Source organism: Mus caroli, chromosome 8, assembly GCF_900094665.2.
Source record: "Mus caroli chromosome 8, CAROLI_EIJ_v1.1, whole genome shotgun sequence".
Classification (NCBI taxonomy): domain Eukaryota; kingdom Metazoa; phylum Chordata; class Mammalia; order Rodentia; family Muridae; genus Mus; species Mus caroli.
In genome coordinates this window covers 68,716,965-68,734,796 of record NC_034577.1, presented here as the reverse complement: position 1 = coordinate 68,734,796, position 17,832 = coordinate 68,716,965, and the positions used below count along the sequence as shown (strand labels likewise).

Below are 17,832 nucleotides of genomic sequence, written 5' to 3'. Positions count from 1 at the left end.
AGGAAGAAAAGAAAGGAGGAACATTTAACAATTTAACACTTTGGTCTCCTCCATTCCACTGTCATCCAGACTGGATAATTCATGGCTATAGGGACAATTCTGTGTCACAGAATGTTCAGCATCAGACTTAGTTCTTTACCCACGAGATGCCAGTACCACCCCAGCCACCAGCTGTGACAACTAGAAAGGTTCCAGGCCATCCAATGTCCATTCTGGAAGAAAAGCACCCGTGGTGGAGAGCCAGTGATCTACACTAAGAATGTCCTTACAACTAGAAGAGAGAGCGGTCAGAAGAGGAAATCCCAGGACCACATAGACAGCAAGCAGGTGAAGACTGACAGGAGAAGGTAATTCCTCTCCCATCCATAGCTTTCTAACTCAGGTGTCCTACACTGGAAACTGAACTGTACAAAAAATCCTCAGTTTCAAAATCTAGGGTTTTTCACACAAAATCTAGCAGTGCTAGCTTGTTTTCTTCATGACAACAAATACCCAGAGTTAAGAAGTAGCCACTTACTCCACTAGGGGCTGGATGAGCTGTGCTTCATAGACAGGTGAGCTTTTACCAACTTCCCTAGAGAAGCCAGGAGTGTTGCAAATAGCAGAAGAACCTATTGTTACATGGAACGTACTATTTTTTCAGTGATCCAGCTTGTTATGTGGGACACAGACACACAAAAAAAGGACTAACAAAATCTGCAAGCCACCTGGGTACACACACAGCCCCTGGAAAGAGTCTCTGAGTTTACAGTAATTATATCATCAAGTTTACAACTGGCAAGCCAGTCAAGTGGCCACCACACCCAAAGGGTGTGTGCATGGTCCGACAAGTGCATATCCTGTACGTGGTCACCCTCATAAAAAACCTGAGTAATGGTGAATTTCAACATTCAGCCTCACATTAAATTTCAGTTGAGCTTTATGCAATAGGCCTCTTTACCAGCCATCTATTAAAGAGATTATTTGTTCCTGTGAAGGAACAGGGCCTCCCCACTCTTTCCTCCAGATGTGTGGTAGCTCTTTTCCCCAGGATCAACTTCCTGTTGCCACTGACTGGGGGTAACAGATCCACACCCCTGAATTTATAGATGATTAAAAGATTTCTCATCTTCCAAAGGAGCACGTCCTATCCTACCCCAAGACTGACTGCCCTGGGTCTGGCCAGCCTCAGTGTATGACTACAAATGGCCCCCTCATGAAGATATGGCAAGGTCACATCATCCTGTGTGCAGTCTCACACTCTTGTATGATCCCTACCCACAGGTTTTGGTGGAGATTTCTAAGTGGCCCTCAAGCCTAGGCAGATGTGTGTGCCCATTACTACTCTACTCTTGGTTGGCCACTGAGTCTCAGGCTGAGGACTTCTCTTAGTTTTGAATCCTGCAAATACAGGTGATCTTTCCCAGCTGAACCCTGCTCTTCCCCAGTTGGGGCCTGGATGACAACTGCATGGCGTAGGGAGTCATCTGCCCCACCTAGCTCCTCAGCGCACCATTGGCTACTCCTGTAGCTTGCTTTTCTTTGACCTTTTTTGCTGTTTTTGTCTTTGAGGCAGGAGTTCATGATGTAGCCCTGGCTGGCCTGCAACTACTACATAGAGCAGGCTGGCCTTGGCCTAGCATTGCCCACTGGCCTCAGCCTGTGCTGGCGTTACAGGGCCTGTGCTGGAGTTACAGCCACCCTGCCTGACCTTCTCTTGTCTTTATTTTTCACATTTACTTTATTTGCGGGGAGAGGTTTAACTTACCTGCTTTCATTTTAAGTTATCCACCATAACTTTTCTCTTTGAACTTAATGTTTAACCAAAACCTGTCAGACCAGGCTGGAATTCCCAGTTTAGCAGCACCAACTGTCTTAAATGCTGTTCCTCCATGTGGGTGACAGAAACTATAGCAAATAAGCAATATGGTGATGGCCAACATCACCCGAAACTCCTCGTTTAGGAAGAAGAATGTGAATTCACTTCTGAGGTGTATTACCACTGAAGACATTTCCAGATTATTCTAACATGACTAGTAGGCCCAGACACAGACTTTTTGGAAAGAGTAATTTCCTCTAGAGCAGTGATTCTCAGCCTTCCTAATGCTGCAACCCTTTAATAATACAGTTCCTGATGCTGTGGTGACCCCAACCATATATTTATCTTCATTGCTACTTCATAGCTGTAATTTTGGCACTGTTATGAACCATAATGTAAATATTTGTGTTTTCCAGTGGTCTTAGGTGTCCTATGAAAGGGTTGATAAACCCCCAAAGGGGTCACAACATACAGGTTCAAAACTGTAAAGGGAAAGAAAATATTTTCATCACAGAACACTGATAAAGGAGTACTTTTGGGATCTGTTATAGAATTAGTTTATATTATCATTATTATTATATCATATTTTATATATTTATATGGTGTGTAGTATATTTATATCAGTTATATTAGTTATATTATTATTAGTTAAATAATTAATTAATAATTTAACTAATTGGTCTGCTCACTCACACAGTAGCATTTATTATTAAGCACATACTGCACCAAAGTGCTTTAGAACTAAAGAGAAGCGAGCACAGATGTGAAGGACCAGAATCAGGAAAGCACCCCGAAGTCAACATAGAGACATGTTTTAGTGGGAAATGGCTATGAAAAACTGTGTGGAGCAGAATAATCATCTCTGTTATGGTTTGAATATGGAATGTCCTCACAGGCTCATGTTTTAAATGCTTGTTCCCCAGTGGGTGGCACGGTCTTGGGAGGCTAAGGAGCTTTTAGCAGGTAGGACCTGGCTAGCAGAAGATCACTACTTTCTTTGAAGACTGCACCAGGCTCCTGGTTCCTGCTGTAGTCTCTCTGAGTCCTGAACTGCAGTGTTCTGAGCAGCTCTGGATCACCCTATGTTGCCATAAACTGTGAGCTCTGTGCTGTGCTTTCCCTACCATAATGGGCCAAAACTCCTTGTAAGCATGAGTAAATATATCGTTCCTCCTTATCCCACCAAGGGTTTCACTTGCAGCAGCACAGAAGGAACTAATATGGTACTTGAAGACACTTCCCCCTGACCCCCAGAACCCAAGAAGCACACATGGCAACTGAACCGATCACAGGCCAAAAAGTGTAGACAGCTCTTAGGAATTGGGGAAGGCAAACAAGTGGATTCTCTTCTCCAGACTCTTCAGTGGAACCTAGCTGCTGATGCACAGACAAGCTCAGTAAGAGCCATTTTAGGCTTCTAATGGGTATATTTATAAAACAAAATAAATTCTTGCCCAATTTTATTTAAACCAGTAAACTGGTTATTGTTAATCTTGTTACTGTTAATATTATGGCAATAGAAGTAAATATACATAGGCATCCAGATACCTTACTCTTGGCCTGCTTATGCATCTGGTACAAATGAAAGGCCCATGCTGGAACTGACAGAGATGACTCTATCCCTCAAGCCATCCATATTACCTTAGCAGAAACAGCTGCTGACAGTGGAGAAGAAAACACAAGTGCTGGAGAAGGTCCTGCCTGTGTGGAAGGTCCAGAGGGCTGGTGACAGGATTAGGGTCATCCTCAAAGGTGACTCCGAGCCCCACAGAGGAAGGGTGGGGACAGGGTGTTTTAGGGATAAAAACAAACCAGCAATGTGCTCAGTCTGGGAAATCCATTCATTTTAAATCTGAATCCAGATTTTAATGAATCTTCATTTAATGAATCTTCAGATTTCATTAAAAGAAAAGTAAATCAAATAATTGGAGGAAAAATTGCAAAGTAAATCTTCGAGTCAGTCAACAAGCAGAGGCTCGTTTTACATTTCCTTTTGTTTTGGATCTTGTTTTTAGCTCCAGAGTATTTTAGACAAGTATCTTAGCCACAGAAGGATTTTCTCCTGCTTTGCTTATAAACTCGCTGTAAGCGAACTGTTCTGTGAACCATAACATTTGAAAAAGCATCATGACTGAAGGAATGACCCTCCAGAGACTGCCCCACATGGGGATCCATCCCATAAATAACCACCAAACCCAAACACTATTGCAGATGCCAACAAGAGACTGCTGACAGGAGCCTGATATAGCTATCTCCTGAGAGGCTCTGCCAGTGCCTGGAAAATACAAAAGTGGATGCTCACAGTCATCCATTGGACAGAGCATGGAGTCCCCAATGAAGGAGCTAGAGAAATACCCAGGGAGCTGAAGGGGTCTGTAGCTCTATAGGAGGAACAACAATATGAACTAACCGGTACCCCCAGAGCTCCTTGGGACTAAACTACCAAGCAAAGAAAACACATGGTGGAACTTGTGGCTCTAGCTGCAAATGTAGCAGAGGATGGCCTAGTCCATGGGAGGATAGATCTTTGGTCTTGGGAAGGTTCTATGCCACAGTATAGGGGAATGCCAGGGCCAAGAAGAGTGAATGGGTGGGTTGGGGAGCAGAGCCAAGGGGGGAGGAGATAGGGGATTTTCGGAGAGGAAAATAGGAAAGGGGATAACATTTGAAATGTAAATAGAGAAAATATCTAATTAAAAAACAAGAAAGAAAGAAAGAAAGAAAGAAAGAAAGAAAGAAAGAAAGAAAGAAAGAAAGAAAGAACAACAACAAAAGAAAAAGCGTCATGAGGTGACTCAGCCATCTCTGCCTAGGACTGATGGAAAAGTGGATCAAGGGGTCACTTCCTGGAGAACAAACAGCACAGAGACTTATGTAGGTACCGAGGACTGCACTAGCAGAACAGCTATTCCTTTGTATCCTACTGTGACAGGCAGGGCAAGGGTAGGGATGGGGTCATCTCTATGCCTGTGGCTTTCTTGCCTCTTGTGGTATAGATGCTTCCATGTGTCCAGGAGTTAGGGTGAGGGCAGATAGGCAATGAGGCAGTTCAAGGCAGCACCGCCATGCTGGGCCCTTATCACCTTGTAGACTACAGACTCAATCAGGGCCTTTCTCTCCCATAGCTTTTTTGTTTTCAAATCTACATTTTAGAATTACGAGCTGTTTGTTTGTTTATTTGTTTGTTTGTTTGTTTGGAGGGTGTGTGTGTGTGTGTGTGTGTGTGTGTGTGTGTGTGTGTGTCAGACGACAGCTATGTGGAGACACTGCTTTCATGAAGGTCTTGAGGATGGAATTAGGCTTAGGCCAAGAGGCCTGGGCCATCTTGAGGGCCCTCTCCTGTACCTTCCCTCACCTTGTCTCCCTCCTCAGGCTGACTTGCTAAGGTCGCTCTTTCCATGTTCCTTTTCTGAGGATTCGAAGCCCACCTTCATCGCTGAAAATGAGCAACCAATGCATGTTTGTAGCATTTAGGTGAAAAGTTTAGCAGACCCATAAAGATCTCATTTACCGGGGCACAACACTGTCTAGCATGTCTGCTAACATGTCTCTTTGGAAGACTGCATTAGAGTGGCAAGGAAAACATGAATATATTGATGTAAAATATTATGTCCAGGGACTTTTCCAAGTGCCCATCATTGTCATCAGCAGACCTTTCTGCTAGAGCCTCTTTTATTAGCTCTGCTAGTTCAGCCTTTAAGGAACTCTGTGTCTAGTGGTAAATTGTTCCTTTTCAATCATCAAAGCAAGCGCTCAGCAAACATTGTGCCCACTCCATCCTTACTCCCCCAGACATCACAATGAATACAATACGTTACAATGAACGATTTCCACTGTTATTAATGTGCATTGACTTTGCATTTTAGTGGGGGTGCAGCTTTATGTGCGTACAGTGATCGCACATAACCCCTCTTCCCACCCTGCCTCCTTCCTCAATGTCTAGCAGCCATTATTCTTCTTTCCTCGTGAGAATGTGTGATGTCTGTCTTCCTGTGTCTGCCTTACCTCACTTAACTATAAGGCCTTTCAGCTTCGCCATTTGGTTGCAAATGGAAAGATTTTATTCTGCTTTATGGTCGAAGGATATTCCATTGTGTACATGGACCACCCTTTCTTTGTTCATTCTTGTGTTGATGAGCAGCCAAGCTGCCTCCATAGCTTAGATATTCAGAGCAGCTCTTCAGTAATCACTACCTTGCAGGTATCTCTTTGGTATGCTGACTTCATTTAATTTGGATAGGTACCATTGGGTGAAAGTGAGATCTCCTGGACATATGGCAGAAATATCTATCTATCTATCTATCTATCTATCTATCTATCTATCTATCTATCTATCTATCTATCTATCACCTATTTATATATCAATTACCTAGTTATCATTAATCTAACATCTACCTACCTATGTATATCTACCTAACCTATGTATCTATCTATGTATCTATCTATGCATCATCTATATGTCTGTCTGTCTGTCTGTCTGTCTGTCTGTCTTGGGAGATTCTAATTTCAGTTCTTTGAGGAACCTTCATAATGTTCATTATAGTGGTCGTACAAATTTATATTCCCATCAGCAGTGTTTAAAAGATCATATCTTTGCCAGAATTTTTAAATAGCCCATTTACTAGGATACTAGTTGTGGATTTGGTCTAATTGCACGAGAATCCATCATAAGATGCTGAGGTTCCCTGCCCCCCGTTGGTTTTGATTGGTAAATAAAATTGTTGGCAGCCCATGACTGGGCAGGGAGACAGAGGCAGGACTTTAGTATTCATGGGCAAGGGGACCACTGAAAGAGGAAGGAGGAGGTATAACTGCCATGGAAAGGAGTAAGGTCCAGGCCTGAGAAGTGCAGGAGAGATCATATCGGTCATGTAAGAACTGGGGAAGAGTAGCGTCCCCTCCTCCCCCACCCCACATTTGGTCTATGGCAGCAAAGATGGAATATAGATTTTAGTAAGTAATAACTCAGGCATATTGGAGGGTAGAGTGTGTTAGTCGCAAGGAGGTTTGGAAGTGGCCTAGCCATCGAGCTGATTAAGGCATATTAAAATATAATGCTGTGTGTGTTTGTGTGTGTGTAGTGTGTGTTTCATTCAGGAACTCAGAACATTGGGATGAACAGTAAGGAATGCATGCCACCACTGCCACCAGGTCGATTAGAGCAGAGCTTCATGGGTTTCAGTCACACTAGTTACCACACGTTGGTTCTGATCTGCATTCTCATCCTGGCTAATGGTGCTCAGTGCTTTTCCATATATTTGTTGCTTCCTTGAACTGCTTCTTTTGAGGTATCTGTTCAAAGGGCTTTCCCTTCCGAAAATTAGATCACTTGTTTTTCTGTTGTTGTTAAATTGTTTGAGCTCTAGATAGCAACCCTCTGTCGGATGAACAGTTGGCAAATACCTTCTGCTTTATGTGGGTTGACCTATTTGTGATGGAGAAGCTTACACTTTGCCTTTTAGTAACATCTTTTTAAAATCATTTATTTATTTTATGTATATGAGTACACTGTATACATGCCAGAAGAGGGAATCAGATCCCATTACAGCTGAGTGTGAGCCACCATGTGGTTGTTGGGAATTTTACTCAGGATCTCTGGAAGAGCAGCCAGTGGTCTTAACCGCTGAGCCATCTCTCCAGCCCCTTTTAGTAATACCTTAATTTCAATGAGCTGCTGCACTGATAAGAACATTTTCCTGTACATATATAATGTTAGGGATGTCCCTGCACACTTACTTGTCACTTTTCTCTTGTCACCACCCCCATATTAGTTTCATTTGTTCTTCTGCAGTCTGCCACTATTTTCAAGACATATACACACACAATTTCATCCACCTATACAAAATCTAGGTTCCACAAATGAGAGCAAGCATGTGGTAATGGTCTTTATAGACTGATTAAATGTGCTTAATATGCTTATGTCAGCTGCATACACTGTCTTGCAAATTCTACAACTGTAGGAATGTTCCATTGTGTGTAAACTAACATACCATTCCTTATCTGTTCCTCCACTGATGGGCAGCCCAGCTTACATGAAAAGTGCAGCTATATACAACAATGTGCAGGGTCCTCTGGCATGCTGACTTAGAATATTTTCCATAAATATCTAGGAGTGATTGTAGCTGAACCCTGTGGTTGTAGCTGAGCCCTATGGTAGGCTGCCTTTAGCTTTTTCAGGGACCTCTCTGATGCTTTCCAGAGTGGTTGAGTTCCTTCACATTTCCAACAGTCTATTGTATAAAGACTCCCTTTTGTCTATACTCTGGATAGCACTTGTTTTCTTTTTTTTTTTAAGATTTATTTATTTATTATATGTAAGTACACTGTAGCTGTCTTCAGACACTCCAGAAGAGGGCGCCAGATCTTGTTACAGATGGTTGTGAGCCACCATGTGGTTGCTGGGATTTGAACTCTGGACCTTTGGAAGAGCAGTCGGGTGCTCTTACCCACTGAGCCATCTCACCAGCCCAGCACTTGTTTTCTTAATGACTGCCATTTTGATGGGGCTGAGAGAAAATCTCACACTCTTTCTCAGATGGCCAATGATACTGCACATTTTTGTGTTAGCTGATCATTTGTACTACACATTTTGAGATATGTCTGTTAATTTCATTAGCTCACTTACTAACCGCAGTTTGGCTTGTTATTTCATATATTAATCTTATGCCATATGCACAGTTAGCAAACTATTTTTCTTATTCTGTGGGCTGTGTCTTTACTTGACTGTCTTCTTTGATGGTCATAAGCTCTTTAACTTCATGGGATCCCATTTGTCCTGGTTGACATCATTTCCTAAGTGGTCAGAGTCCCTTTAAGAAAGTTCTCGTCTATGCTTGTATCTTGTGGGGTTTTTTTTTTCACCTTGTTCTTTCAACTTAGGTCTTATATTAAAGCCTTTGATACATCTGGCTATGCTATGTGACAGGGTGAGTGATCTGGAACTAGTTGCAGTGTTCTACATGGCACTATCCATTTTTTTTTTTGATATTTGTTGAAGAAGTTGTCTTTTTTCCTATGTATATTTTTGGTGTCTTTGCCGAAACTCAGGTGGATGGATCCCTTGCTTGGGTGTCTGCTCTTGTATTGATATCATGACATTTTGGTGACAGAGACTCTGTAGGATAGATAGCTTTTAGGCACAGCAAGACCTCGACCACGGTTCTTCTTGCTCAGGATTGCTTTGGTTGCCTTTAAATTTGTTTGCTTCTTCGTGAATGTTGAGACCATTGTACATATTTTTCTGTCTTGGTGAAGAAAGGTATTGGAAGTTCAAAGAGAATGGCGCTGGATCTGCAGATTGCTTTTAGTAGTATATCCACTTCCCAATGGTCATTACTCTAATCCAATGTCCTTTTCAATGTATTCATCCAGTGTTTTAAAGTTTTCATTGCAGGGGCCTTTAGTTCTTTGGTTAGGTTTATTCCAAGGTATTTTCTTCTCAAGGCAACTACGAATAAAATTATTTTCCTGATTCCTTTCTCAGCATGTTCTGTATTGGTCCACATGGCCACTGACTTTCCTCTGTTCAGTCTGCATCCCCTGCTTAAAGGGCTCATCAGTTCTAGGGGTGCTGAGGTGAAATCTCTAAGGTCACATATTCTGCATCACACCACCTGCAAATAAGGATACTCTGACTTCTTCCTTTCCCATTATTTATAAAATAAAATAAACCCATTTTATTTTACTCTGTTATTTCTCTAGTTAAGATCAAGCACTACATTGCATAAGAGTAAAGAAAGCTGACACCCTTGTCAGGTTAGATTTTCACAGAAATGACTTGAGTTTTTCCCATATAGCGCAAGGTTGACTGTGGGTCCATCATTATCAGTGTGCTGCATTTTTCTAGTTTCTTCAGAGCTGGTACACATGTAATGATACTGAGGTCTGTTAATGGCCTGCTCTGCATCTGTTGAGATGACTATGTGATTTTGGTCCTGAGTCTTATTCATTTTGAATGTTGCACTATCCCCGAATCTCTAAAAGGGAGCCCACTTGATCATGGTGGATGATATTTTTGTTGTGCTCTTAAGTTCATGTTCCACATACTTCTTATAAGTTTTATATCTATAGCCATCAGTCAGACTGAAGCACAGTTTCTTTAGTATGTGCACCTGTGTGTGCGCGCGCGAGCTGTGTGTGCATGTGTGTGTATGTGTTCCCTTGTGTGTTTGGGATAGGGTCGTACTGGATGCATGGAGAGAGTAGGTAGCATTCATTCGCTTCCCACCTTCTGGAACTGTTGGGGAAGTATTGCTGTTATCTCTTTAGAGGTCAGGTACGACTGAGCAGTGAATCCGTTTGGCCTAAGCACTTGCACTTGGGAGATTATTTTATTATTTTATTTTATTAGTTTTTAATTTGCTGATTCCATCTCATTGCTTGTTATCAATCTGCTTAAGCTATTTTCTTCATGCCAGACTTTGTCAGGTCCTATCAATCTAAAAATTCATCCATATCTCTCAGACTTTCCAATTTAGCAGAATATACATTTTAAAGTATATCCTGATGGTTTTCCTGAATTTTCTTGATATCTTTTATCATGTATCTGGCTTAGTTAGGCTATCTATTGCTGTGATAAGACACCATGACATAAAAGCCAGTTGGAAGGGAAAGGGTTTATTTGGCTTATTCTTCATGTCAAAGTCCATCACTGAAGAATTCAGGACAGGAACTCAAGGAGGGCAGGAACCGGGAGGCAGAAGCTGATGCAGAGGCCATGGAGGGTGCTGCTTACTGGCTTGCTCCTGGGTGGTTCAGCCTGCTTTCATTTAGGACCTAGAACTCAGGACCACCAGTCCAGAGTGGGCAGCACCCACAATGGGCTGGGGGCCCTCCCCATCAATCACTGATTGAGGAAATGCTTTACAGGTTTGTCTGCAGCCTAGGACCTATGGAGGCATTTTCTTAATTGAAGTTCCATCCTCTCAGATGCCTTTAACTTGTATCAGGTTAACATAAAACTATCCAGTAAAGTCTCTATAAGCAAGCAAGCAAGCAAGCAAGCAAGCAAGCAAGCAAGCAAACAAAAAACTTTATTATGAAATCTTATTTTAAGGTTTATCATAAAAAGTTACAAATTAAAAACCCAAATGCTAAAACTAACTAGATCTAAAGACAGTACAACTCAGGACCCACCCCACCCCCTACTGTTAGAGAAGCCATCAGAACCGAAGCTGTGGATCAGCCTGGATCTTATACTTTCACTAATGACTATATTTTTATATTTTCATGCTCTTAACGGATGAGCTATCTCTACATCACTGCTTCTTGTTTTTTTTTAAATTATCTATCTTGAACATTTTTAACTCCAAAATGAGGCCACCATTGATTTTTTTCCATGAAGTATAAAAACTATTAATTTTGTCAAGTGCTTATTATAAATGGATACCCTTTTGCCTTTAAATGTATGGATAAATTAAAGATAAGCAGATAAAAATTAGAGTATTGGAAAATTTCTGTAATTTAATGATGACCATAATGAGATGACTGCTATTGTTAAGAACCTCAACTGAAACATGTCTGCTACACCCTGATGCTACCTCATAGTTCTCTTGAAAATCTTGGATCAAGTTCTTCCTGTCCCATGTGGTCATGCTTTCTACTGAAGAGCCCTGTAAGAGACCAGAGGCTTGGGTAAGGAACAAGAGGAAAGCTACAGTAGTCATTTCTGTCTGTCAGTGCACCAGGAGACCAGCACCATGAAAGCCCTGCTGGGCAATGGCCTTCACTGCTCAGTACCTTCTCTTGGCGACTTTGAGCACAGGCCTCAGGAGAGGAGCAGAGGGGAGGCATGAGCTAGGAAGGTGCAGTGGACTTCACGAATACAGGCAACAGGGTGGGAGGAAAGGACCAATGGGTGGGAAGCAAAACAAGAGTCCAAGAGAGCAAAGGCTGCTGTGTGTTCAGTGAGGTGCAATGCTTCACAGACTGGGTGCAAGCACAGCTGTTCTCATAGCAGAACTGCTGAGTGCAGTCACAGTTGGTCTCATAGCAGAACTGCTGAGTGCAGTCACAATTTGTCTCATAGCAGAACTGCTCCGTCTGAGAGCCGTCAAAGCGTGGTGCTGTGAACAACACCAAGGACCTCTCCACTGTTCGGGCAGAGCCAGAAAACACGTGCTTTGTTGTTTTTAACAAAATCTCAAACATTTGGTTTTGCCAATAAGGACTTGGGCCAGATGCTGGGGTGGAAGCCTGCTAGCTCAGAGAGACAGAGAAAGCACCCAGCTGACCTTCCTCCTCAGCTGACTCCCCTAAAGGCAAAGATCAGCCCTCCTTCATCTCAAAAGCCCTTCCAACTGAATGTCCCTCCCTTTCCCTTCCTGTGCGTCTCTTATCCATCCTCCTGACGTCCTCTCACTCTCTGTTTTGTTCCTATGTTCACTTCCTGTCATGGTTGCTTTTCCTGCCTCTTGACCTATTTGACTTTATTTAATCATGTTTGCAATAAGCAGAAAGCTCTTGGATTAAAGGTATGTATTAAGGCTAAACCTCACCACAACTGGAAACAGGTTTTTTTCCAGTAAATAACACAGTCTCAGGGTTCACAATAGTGATCAAATATCCTTCCATAGTATGTGTTCCTGAAACAGCAGCACATATGTAAAAAATGTACCCCCCCACCAGCCACAAGATACCTCTCCCCTCTGTCTGTGTCCAGTGTCTGTGTCCCCTCCTTCAGTCATAAAACAACCTTTCCTTCTGTGTCCAGTGTCTATGTAGCCCCCCATCAGCTATACTCCGTTCTTTTGTCTTCTATTTCAATCTCATGGGCTTCCCCAGAAGGATGTGATGGTTTTAGGCATCCATGATTGGCTAAAAATTGTGAACGCCTTGCTTTCTTTAAAGTGTTCATATCACTAACAACAGGGAGAGAACGAACAGCAATGGAGCCATGAGCCCACTTTATAACATTCCCTCCTGTCCCTCCATAGAAGCTCTAATCCCAGAATAAAGAAGATGTAATCCCAGAATTAAAAAGATGTAATCCCAGAATAAAGAAGTCGAAATAATTTAGATGATCCTTATTAGTTTTTTTCATATTAGTTATGTTCTTACAGAAAACAGTTAATGGTGTTCTGAACAGCCACACTCATAATTCTATTGTGCAAATAATACTGTAGTGTGAGTCTGATTTTGTGCATTTCCTCAGCCTCTTTCTTTCTTTATTCCTCCCTCCTTCCCTACTTCCAAGGCAGAGGTGACTTTGGAATATGGTCAGGAGCACCCGGAAAAACTGACTCCAAAGTAACTTGGACCTTTCTTCCCGAGTCACCATAATTAGGAAAATGTTTTCCAAGTAGTGTGTGGTGCCTGGGCAATCGCCTTAGCCTGAGCAGGCATTAAACAGCCCAGAGGGCACAGATTATGAAACTGGCACACATCTGAAAAGGACTCAACTTACTCCACATTTTAAATTATACAACTTGCTCCACATTAAAGGTTAAATGTCCCACTATCTTTTTGTAACACAAGAAAACCACTTGTTTTCTGTCTCTAACTGAAACTAAAAGCAAGACTTGGGATAAAATTATGAAGAAAAAGGAGGCAGGAGAGGAAGAAGAGGAGAAGATGGAGAAGGAGGAGGGTGGGAAGAAGGAGGAGGAAGGGGAAGAGGAGGAGGAGGGAAGGGGAGGGGAAAGGGAGGAAGAAGAAGGAGGGGCAGGAGGAGAAGGAGAAGGAGAAGGAGAAGGAGAAGGAGAGGGAGAGGGAGANGAGAAGGAGAAGGAGAAGGAGAAGGAGAGGGAGAGGGAGAGGGAGAGGGAGAGGGAGAGGGAGAAGGAGAAGGAGAAGGAGAAGAAGAAGAAGAAGAAGAAGAAGAAGAAGAAGAAGAAGAAGAAGAAGAAGAAGAAGAAGAAGAAGAAGAAGAAGAAGAAGGGGAAGGAGGAGAAGGAGGAGAAGGAGGAGGAGGAGAAGAAGAAGAAGAGGAGGAGGAGAAGGAGGGGGAGGAGGAGGAAGAGGAGGAGTCTTCGAAACAGCAGTCAGTCATTTAGTCAACCTGGGTCTGTGGGGTACTAGTGTGTCACTGGGGATAAAGGAATTAACAATAAACAGAAGAAAAATAATATCATGTGTATAAACAATACATACACACAAAGGATCCTTTGGTGGAACTTAAAAGTAAGTACTAGACATTTCAGCTGTGCCCCTGAGGGGTTGCTGTTCCTGCTGCTAAGCCACGGGGTCTCAGTGCCCCCCCCCCCCCCCCCGAATGAGAAGCCCTGAGCTGGAGGCTTGGTCTCAGCTACGGTGTACTGGGGATCTGTAAGAGGTGGGTTGGAATCTGGGACTCCAGCTCCTTCCTCTCATGGTTTTACCTCGAGCTACTGCCATGACCTACCGCCTCACCTCTCCTCAAGAATATAATCATAGCCTGAAAACTGTACAACTATGTGCTCCCAAAACCTTTCATCTTTATAAACTCATTGTCTCAGTAATTTGTTACAGTACTGGAAAGCTGTTGAGTGACTTCCTTTGCATTGTAAATTTACTCACTTAGTCCTTGCCGCAACCCAGCGGGTGGTGTGCTGGTCAGCACGCACTGAAGCTAAGGATGCTGGGCACAAGCTAGGGTGACTTCTTGCCTGCAGCTGTGAGACCAGGGGTGGCAGAGCAGAGGCTTCTTTTTGTCCATTCCTCTCATCACCGAGGACATTCTTTCTGAGCTCTTTGTAAGGTGTACCCTGACAGTCTCTTCACCATCCTCCCTGGCCAACATCTTCCTCCTCTTGACTCCCAGAGTTTGTCTGTTTACTCCCAACTAGCCAGCCAGTAGACTCATTCACCAAGGCAAAAGGAGAATGAAGTCTACCCCATTACATTTTTCTAATAGCTGGTTTCTTTTATATATGGAATGAACACACAGTACAGGTTCTGATGTGACATAAATTCAAAGGTGCCCAGGATATGTGGTAGCAATCAGGCCTCCTTCCAGCACAGCCTGTTGTTTTTCTAGAATAAACATACAATCCATAGTATGGAAGTACCCCATTTTGCAACCTTGATTTGTTTTTGCTGAACAACAACTGTGGAGATAAGCCTGTATTAGCACACATAAACCTCACCGGGTTTTCATTAATATTGGAAGAGTGTTCTGCAATTTAATCCATCCAAAATGGATGCATATTTATCATATTATATTTTATTCACCTATCTTTTTCTGTTATGTTTAATTTTGTATATCTTTACGATTATTTTTATTTACTTTTAATTTTAAAAATAAACACGATTATGCAAAATCTTTCATGTAAATAAAAGCATCATATGCCAGTTTATGCTCCACCTAGGATGCAAGAGATTGTCGCTGAGTTTGCCTTGATTTTTCCATTCTCAGCAAAGTTGTAAAAACATCTCATTTTGCTAATTTGTAAAATAATCACATTTTAAGTCTCTCTCGTTTTATTATTTTTTTTTTATCAGATTTAGGACCTTTTCATGACTACCATGACCGAGCAGCCCCTGCTTCACTGGTGAGCATGCCTGCCATGTCCCTCCTCTTCACGTGAGCAGGTTCTTTATCTGCAAGGAGTGCCGACCCTCGCCTGTCAGTGTCTTGGTCTCTGCTATTAGCGCTGTGTCTGATGTGTAAGGTGTGCTGATCTTCTCAGACTTTTCATGGTGAACCCTCTGGTTTTATCCTATACTTGGAAAATCTCTATCTAGAGAATTTATTCTAATGTCTGTAGTAGTTTAGATTCAATATTTTTGTTTTAGGTGGTTATGTACTTGACAAAACGCTTCTTTAAGTCAATAAAAACTTAAAAAAACCAAATCAGTCCTTGCACAGCTGATGTGAAATGCCAGCCTCGTCGCACGGTGTGTGATATCTGCTCCTGCACTTCTTGTGGTCCCATCTGAGGAGCCCTCGGACCACGCGGTGCGCTGCAGGCCTCTTGCCTGATGGTATCTGTGTGATATATTTTACTGTCTAGTAGGGCTGGTTCCCTACATTATTTGTCCTTTTCAAAGTCTTCTTGCTGTTTTTTTTCCCCCTGGGGTTGGGGGGGGGGACTTAAAAACACCAGTAGAGGCTTGTCTTACAGCTGTGCACCTGATAGTCACCGGGAGTGGCCCTGGACCTCCTGGGAGCCTGGCTTGCCATCTGTGAGCAGTGTACTCTTCCCGTTGGCTCTTCTTTGGTAAACACCTCTCATTTCTTACTGTATTTTTCCCTCGTATGTTACTCTTGGAATTCAGAATATATTCCTTTATGCCATATGCTATCATCTAAGGACAGAGATAGTAATCACCAGCTATAATTTTATGTACAAAGTAATCAGTTTTTTGTTTAGGTTTTGGCTTAAGATCCAATTTTTGAATCATTGCAAACTACAGCCATCCCCTTTTAATTCTAGCTAGGAAATAGTCCCCTGAGAAAACAAGTCACCATGAAAACGAAGCCTTGCTTTTATGGATCTTTAGGAATTTGCTCCCCGTTAGCCCTACCTCCCCTTTGGTGGTACATGGCTCCACCGGTGTTGTAATGTATATCAGCTAAGCACACAGCACTTACCTCCTAAGTTCATGCCAGCTTGGAGGCATTTCTGGAGCCTGCAGGCAGGACAGTTCTTTCTCCGAATCTTATCAATAATGCAGTCATTTCTTCCAGCACACAGATAGTTGTGTTGTCCTGATTTAATAATAATAAAAAAATTGTTAGAACAATAACTACCAGACTAGAATAAAATACTGGCAATTATAATCAGAACAGGATCTTTTCCCCGTCTCTTACTTTGATATTTCTTCTCCTGCATAGTAGAGGCACACAGGGTTCATGCACAACATTGGCAACTTAAGACCAGTTAGACTCTAGCTTAGTTATGACGAATGACACTGTATTATGTCAAACATATTCCTTCAAAGGGAGAGGAGCCACATCCTCCCGCCATTTGATTTTGTGGTGTGGTGTGCATTTCTTCAAACATCATGACTGCACTGATCCAAACCAAGGCCAGACTGCAGCCTTAGGTTGCAAAGCCAGCTCACCAATGACACATAATTTTACCACAAGGACTTTCAAGTTCACAGTAGGCAATGTTGGTCTTTCATTCTCCAGCCAACCTTGAACTAAGCACAAATCAAAACTGGACACAGCAAGTCTTATAGAGTGACACCTACTGGCAGAGCGTAGAATTGCAGCCTAGCTCTACTCATTGGTTAAAATTTTTTTTTTTCCTTCTGAATATCCAGGAGCTACCAGATACTTCTTGAAGCAATAATGGGAGTAGTATAAGGAGCCAGGCTGACAAAATTCTCTACTTGTGCTAACTTTCATTCAACCAGGGGAAGAAGAGACAACTGATGAGGCTGTCAGATATAATGGATGGCACTGAGACAGTTGTGCTGGGGAAAAAAAAAAAACGGAAAGAACAGGTTTCTCCCGTGGATGGACCATACCAGGAAGCCCTCACAGCAAAGGTGATTTTTAAATAAAAATGTAAAGATTCCTCAGTGTACCTATGGGGCCACCCTGGCAGAGGAAAAGGTAAACATTGTACAAAATGGGCGTCAGTACCGGGCGGGTTTCAGGAGGAACATGGGCACAGAGGCGGGGTGGAAGGGAAAGCAAAATGAAAGTGGGGTCCAGGGCTAACACAAGCCTGTTTGGGGGGCCTTAGAGGCCACAGGTAGGCTTTGGACGATATTTTGGGTGACATGAGAAGGTCCTGGACTTGAGACCTTGAAGCAGGACCACTCTAGTTGTTGGATAGAAAACTGACCTCAGTGGATTAAGGACAAAGGACAGGGACCTGTGCTGCTAGGGTGCATACAGTACTGCATTCAAGGGAAGGATGAACAGGGCTTGGGTCAGTGTGATGAGGTCAGATCCTAGAGGAACTCTGGAGATAGATCTGCTAAGTGTTTTGGTGAGTTGAAGATCCTGGGCTAACCAATAGAACAATCAACCACTTTTTAAAAAATTTTTTTTATTATTATTTTTTTTTAATTTTTAATATTTTTATTACATATTTTCCTCAATTACATTTCCAATGCTATCCCAAAAGTCCCCCATAGCGCCCCCCACTTCCCTACCC

The 17,832-nt window shown here is 42.6% G+C and overlaps 1 protein-coding gene across 4 annotated transcripts in view; it reads right to left on the bottom strand.

The window, feature by feature from the left end:
• Positions 1 to 17,832, bottom strand: part of Nr3c2 (nuclear receptor subfamily 3 group C member 2) — a 342,250-nt gene that overhangs the window by 73,327 nt on the left and 251,091 nt on the right. For all 4 annotated transcript variants that reach the window (XM_029480834.1, XM_029480832.1, XM_029480833.1 and 1 more), the window contains exon 4: positions 16,311 to 16,427. In XM_029480834.1, coding sequence (XP_029336694.1) covers positions 16,311 to 16,427 — 117 coding nt within the window. The remainder of the gene's footprint in view (positions 1 to 16,310; positions 16,428 to 17,832) is intronic.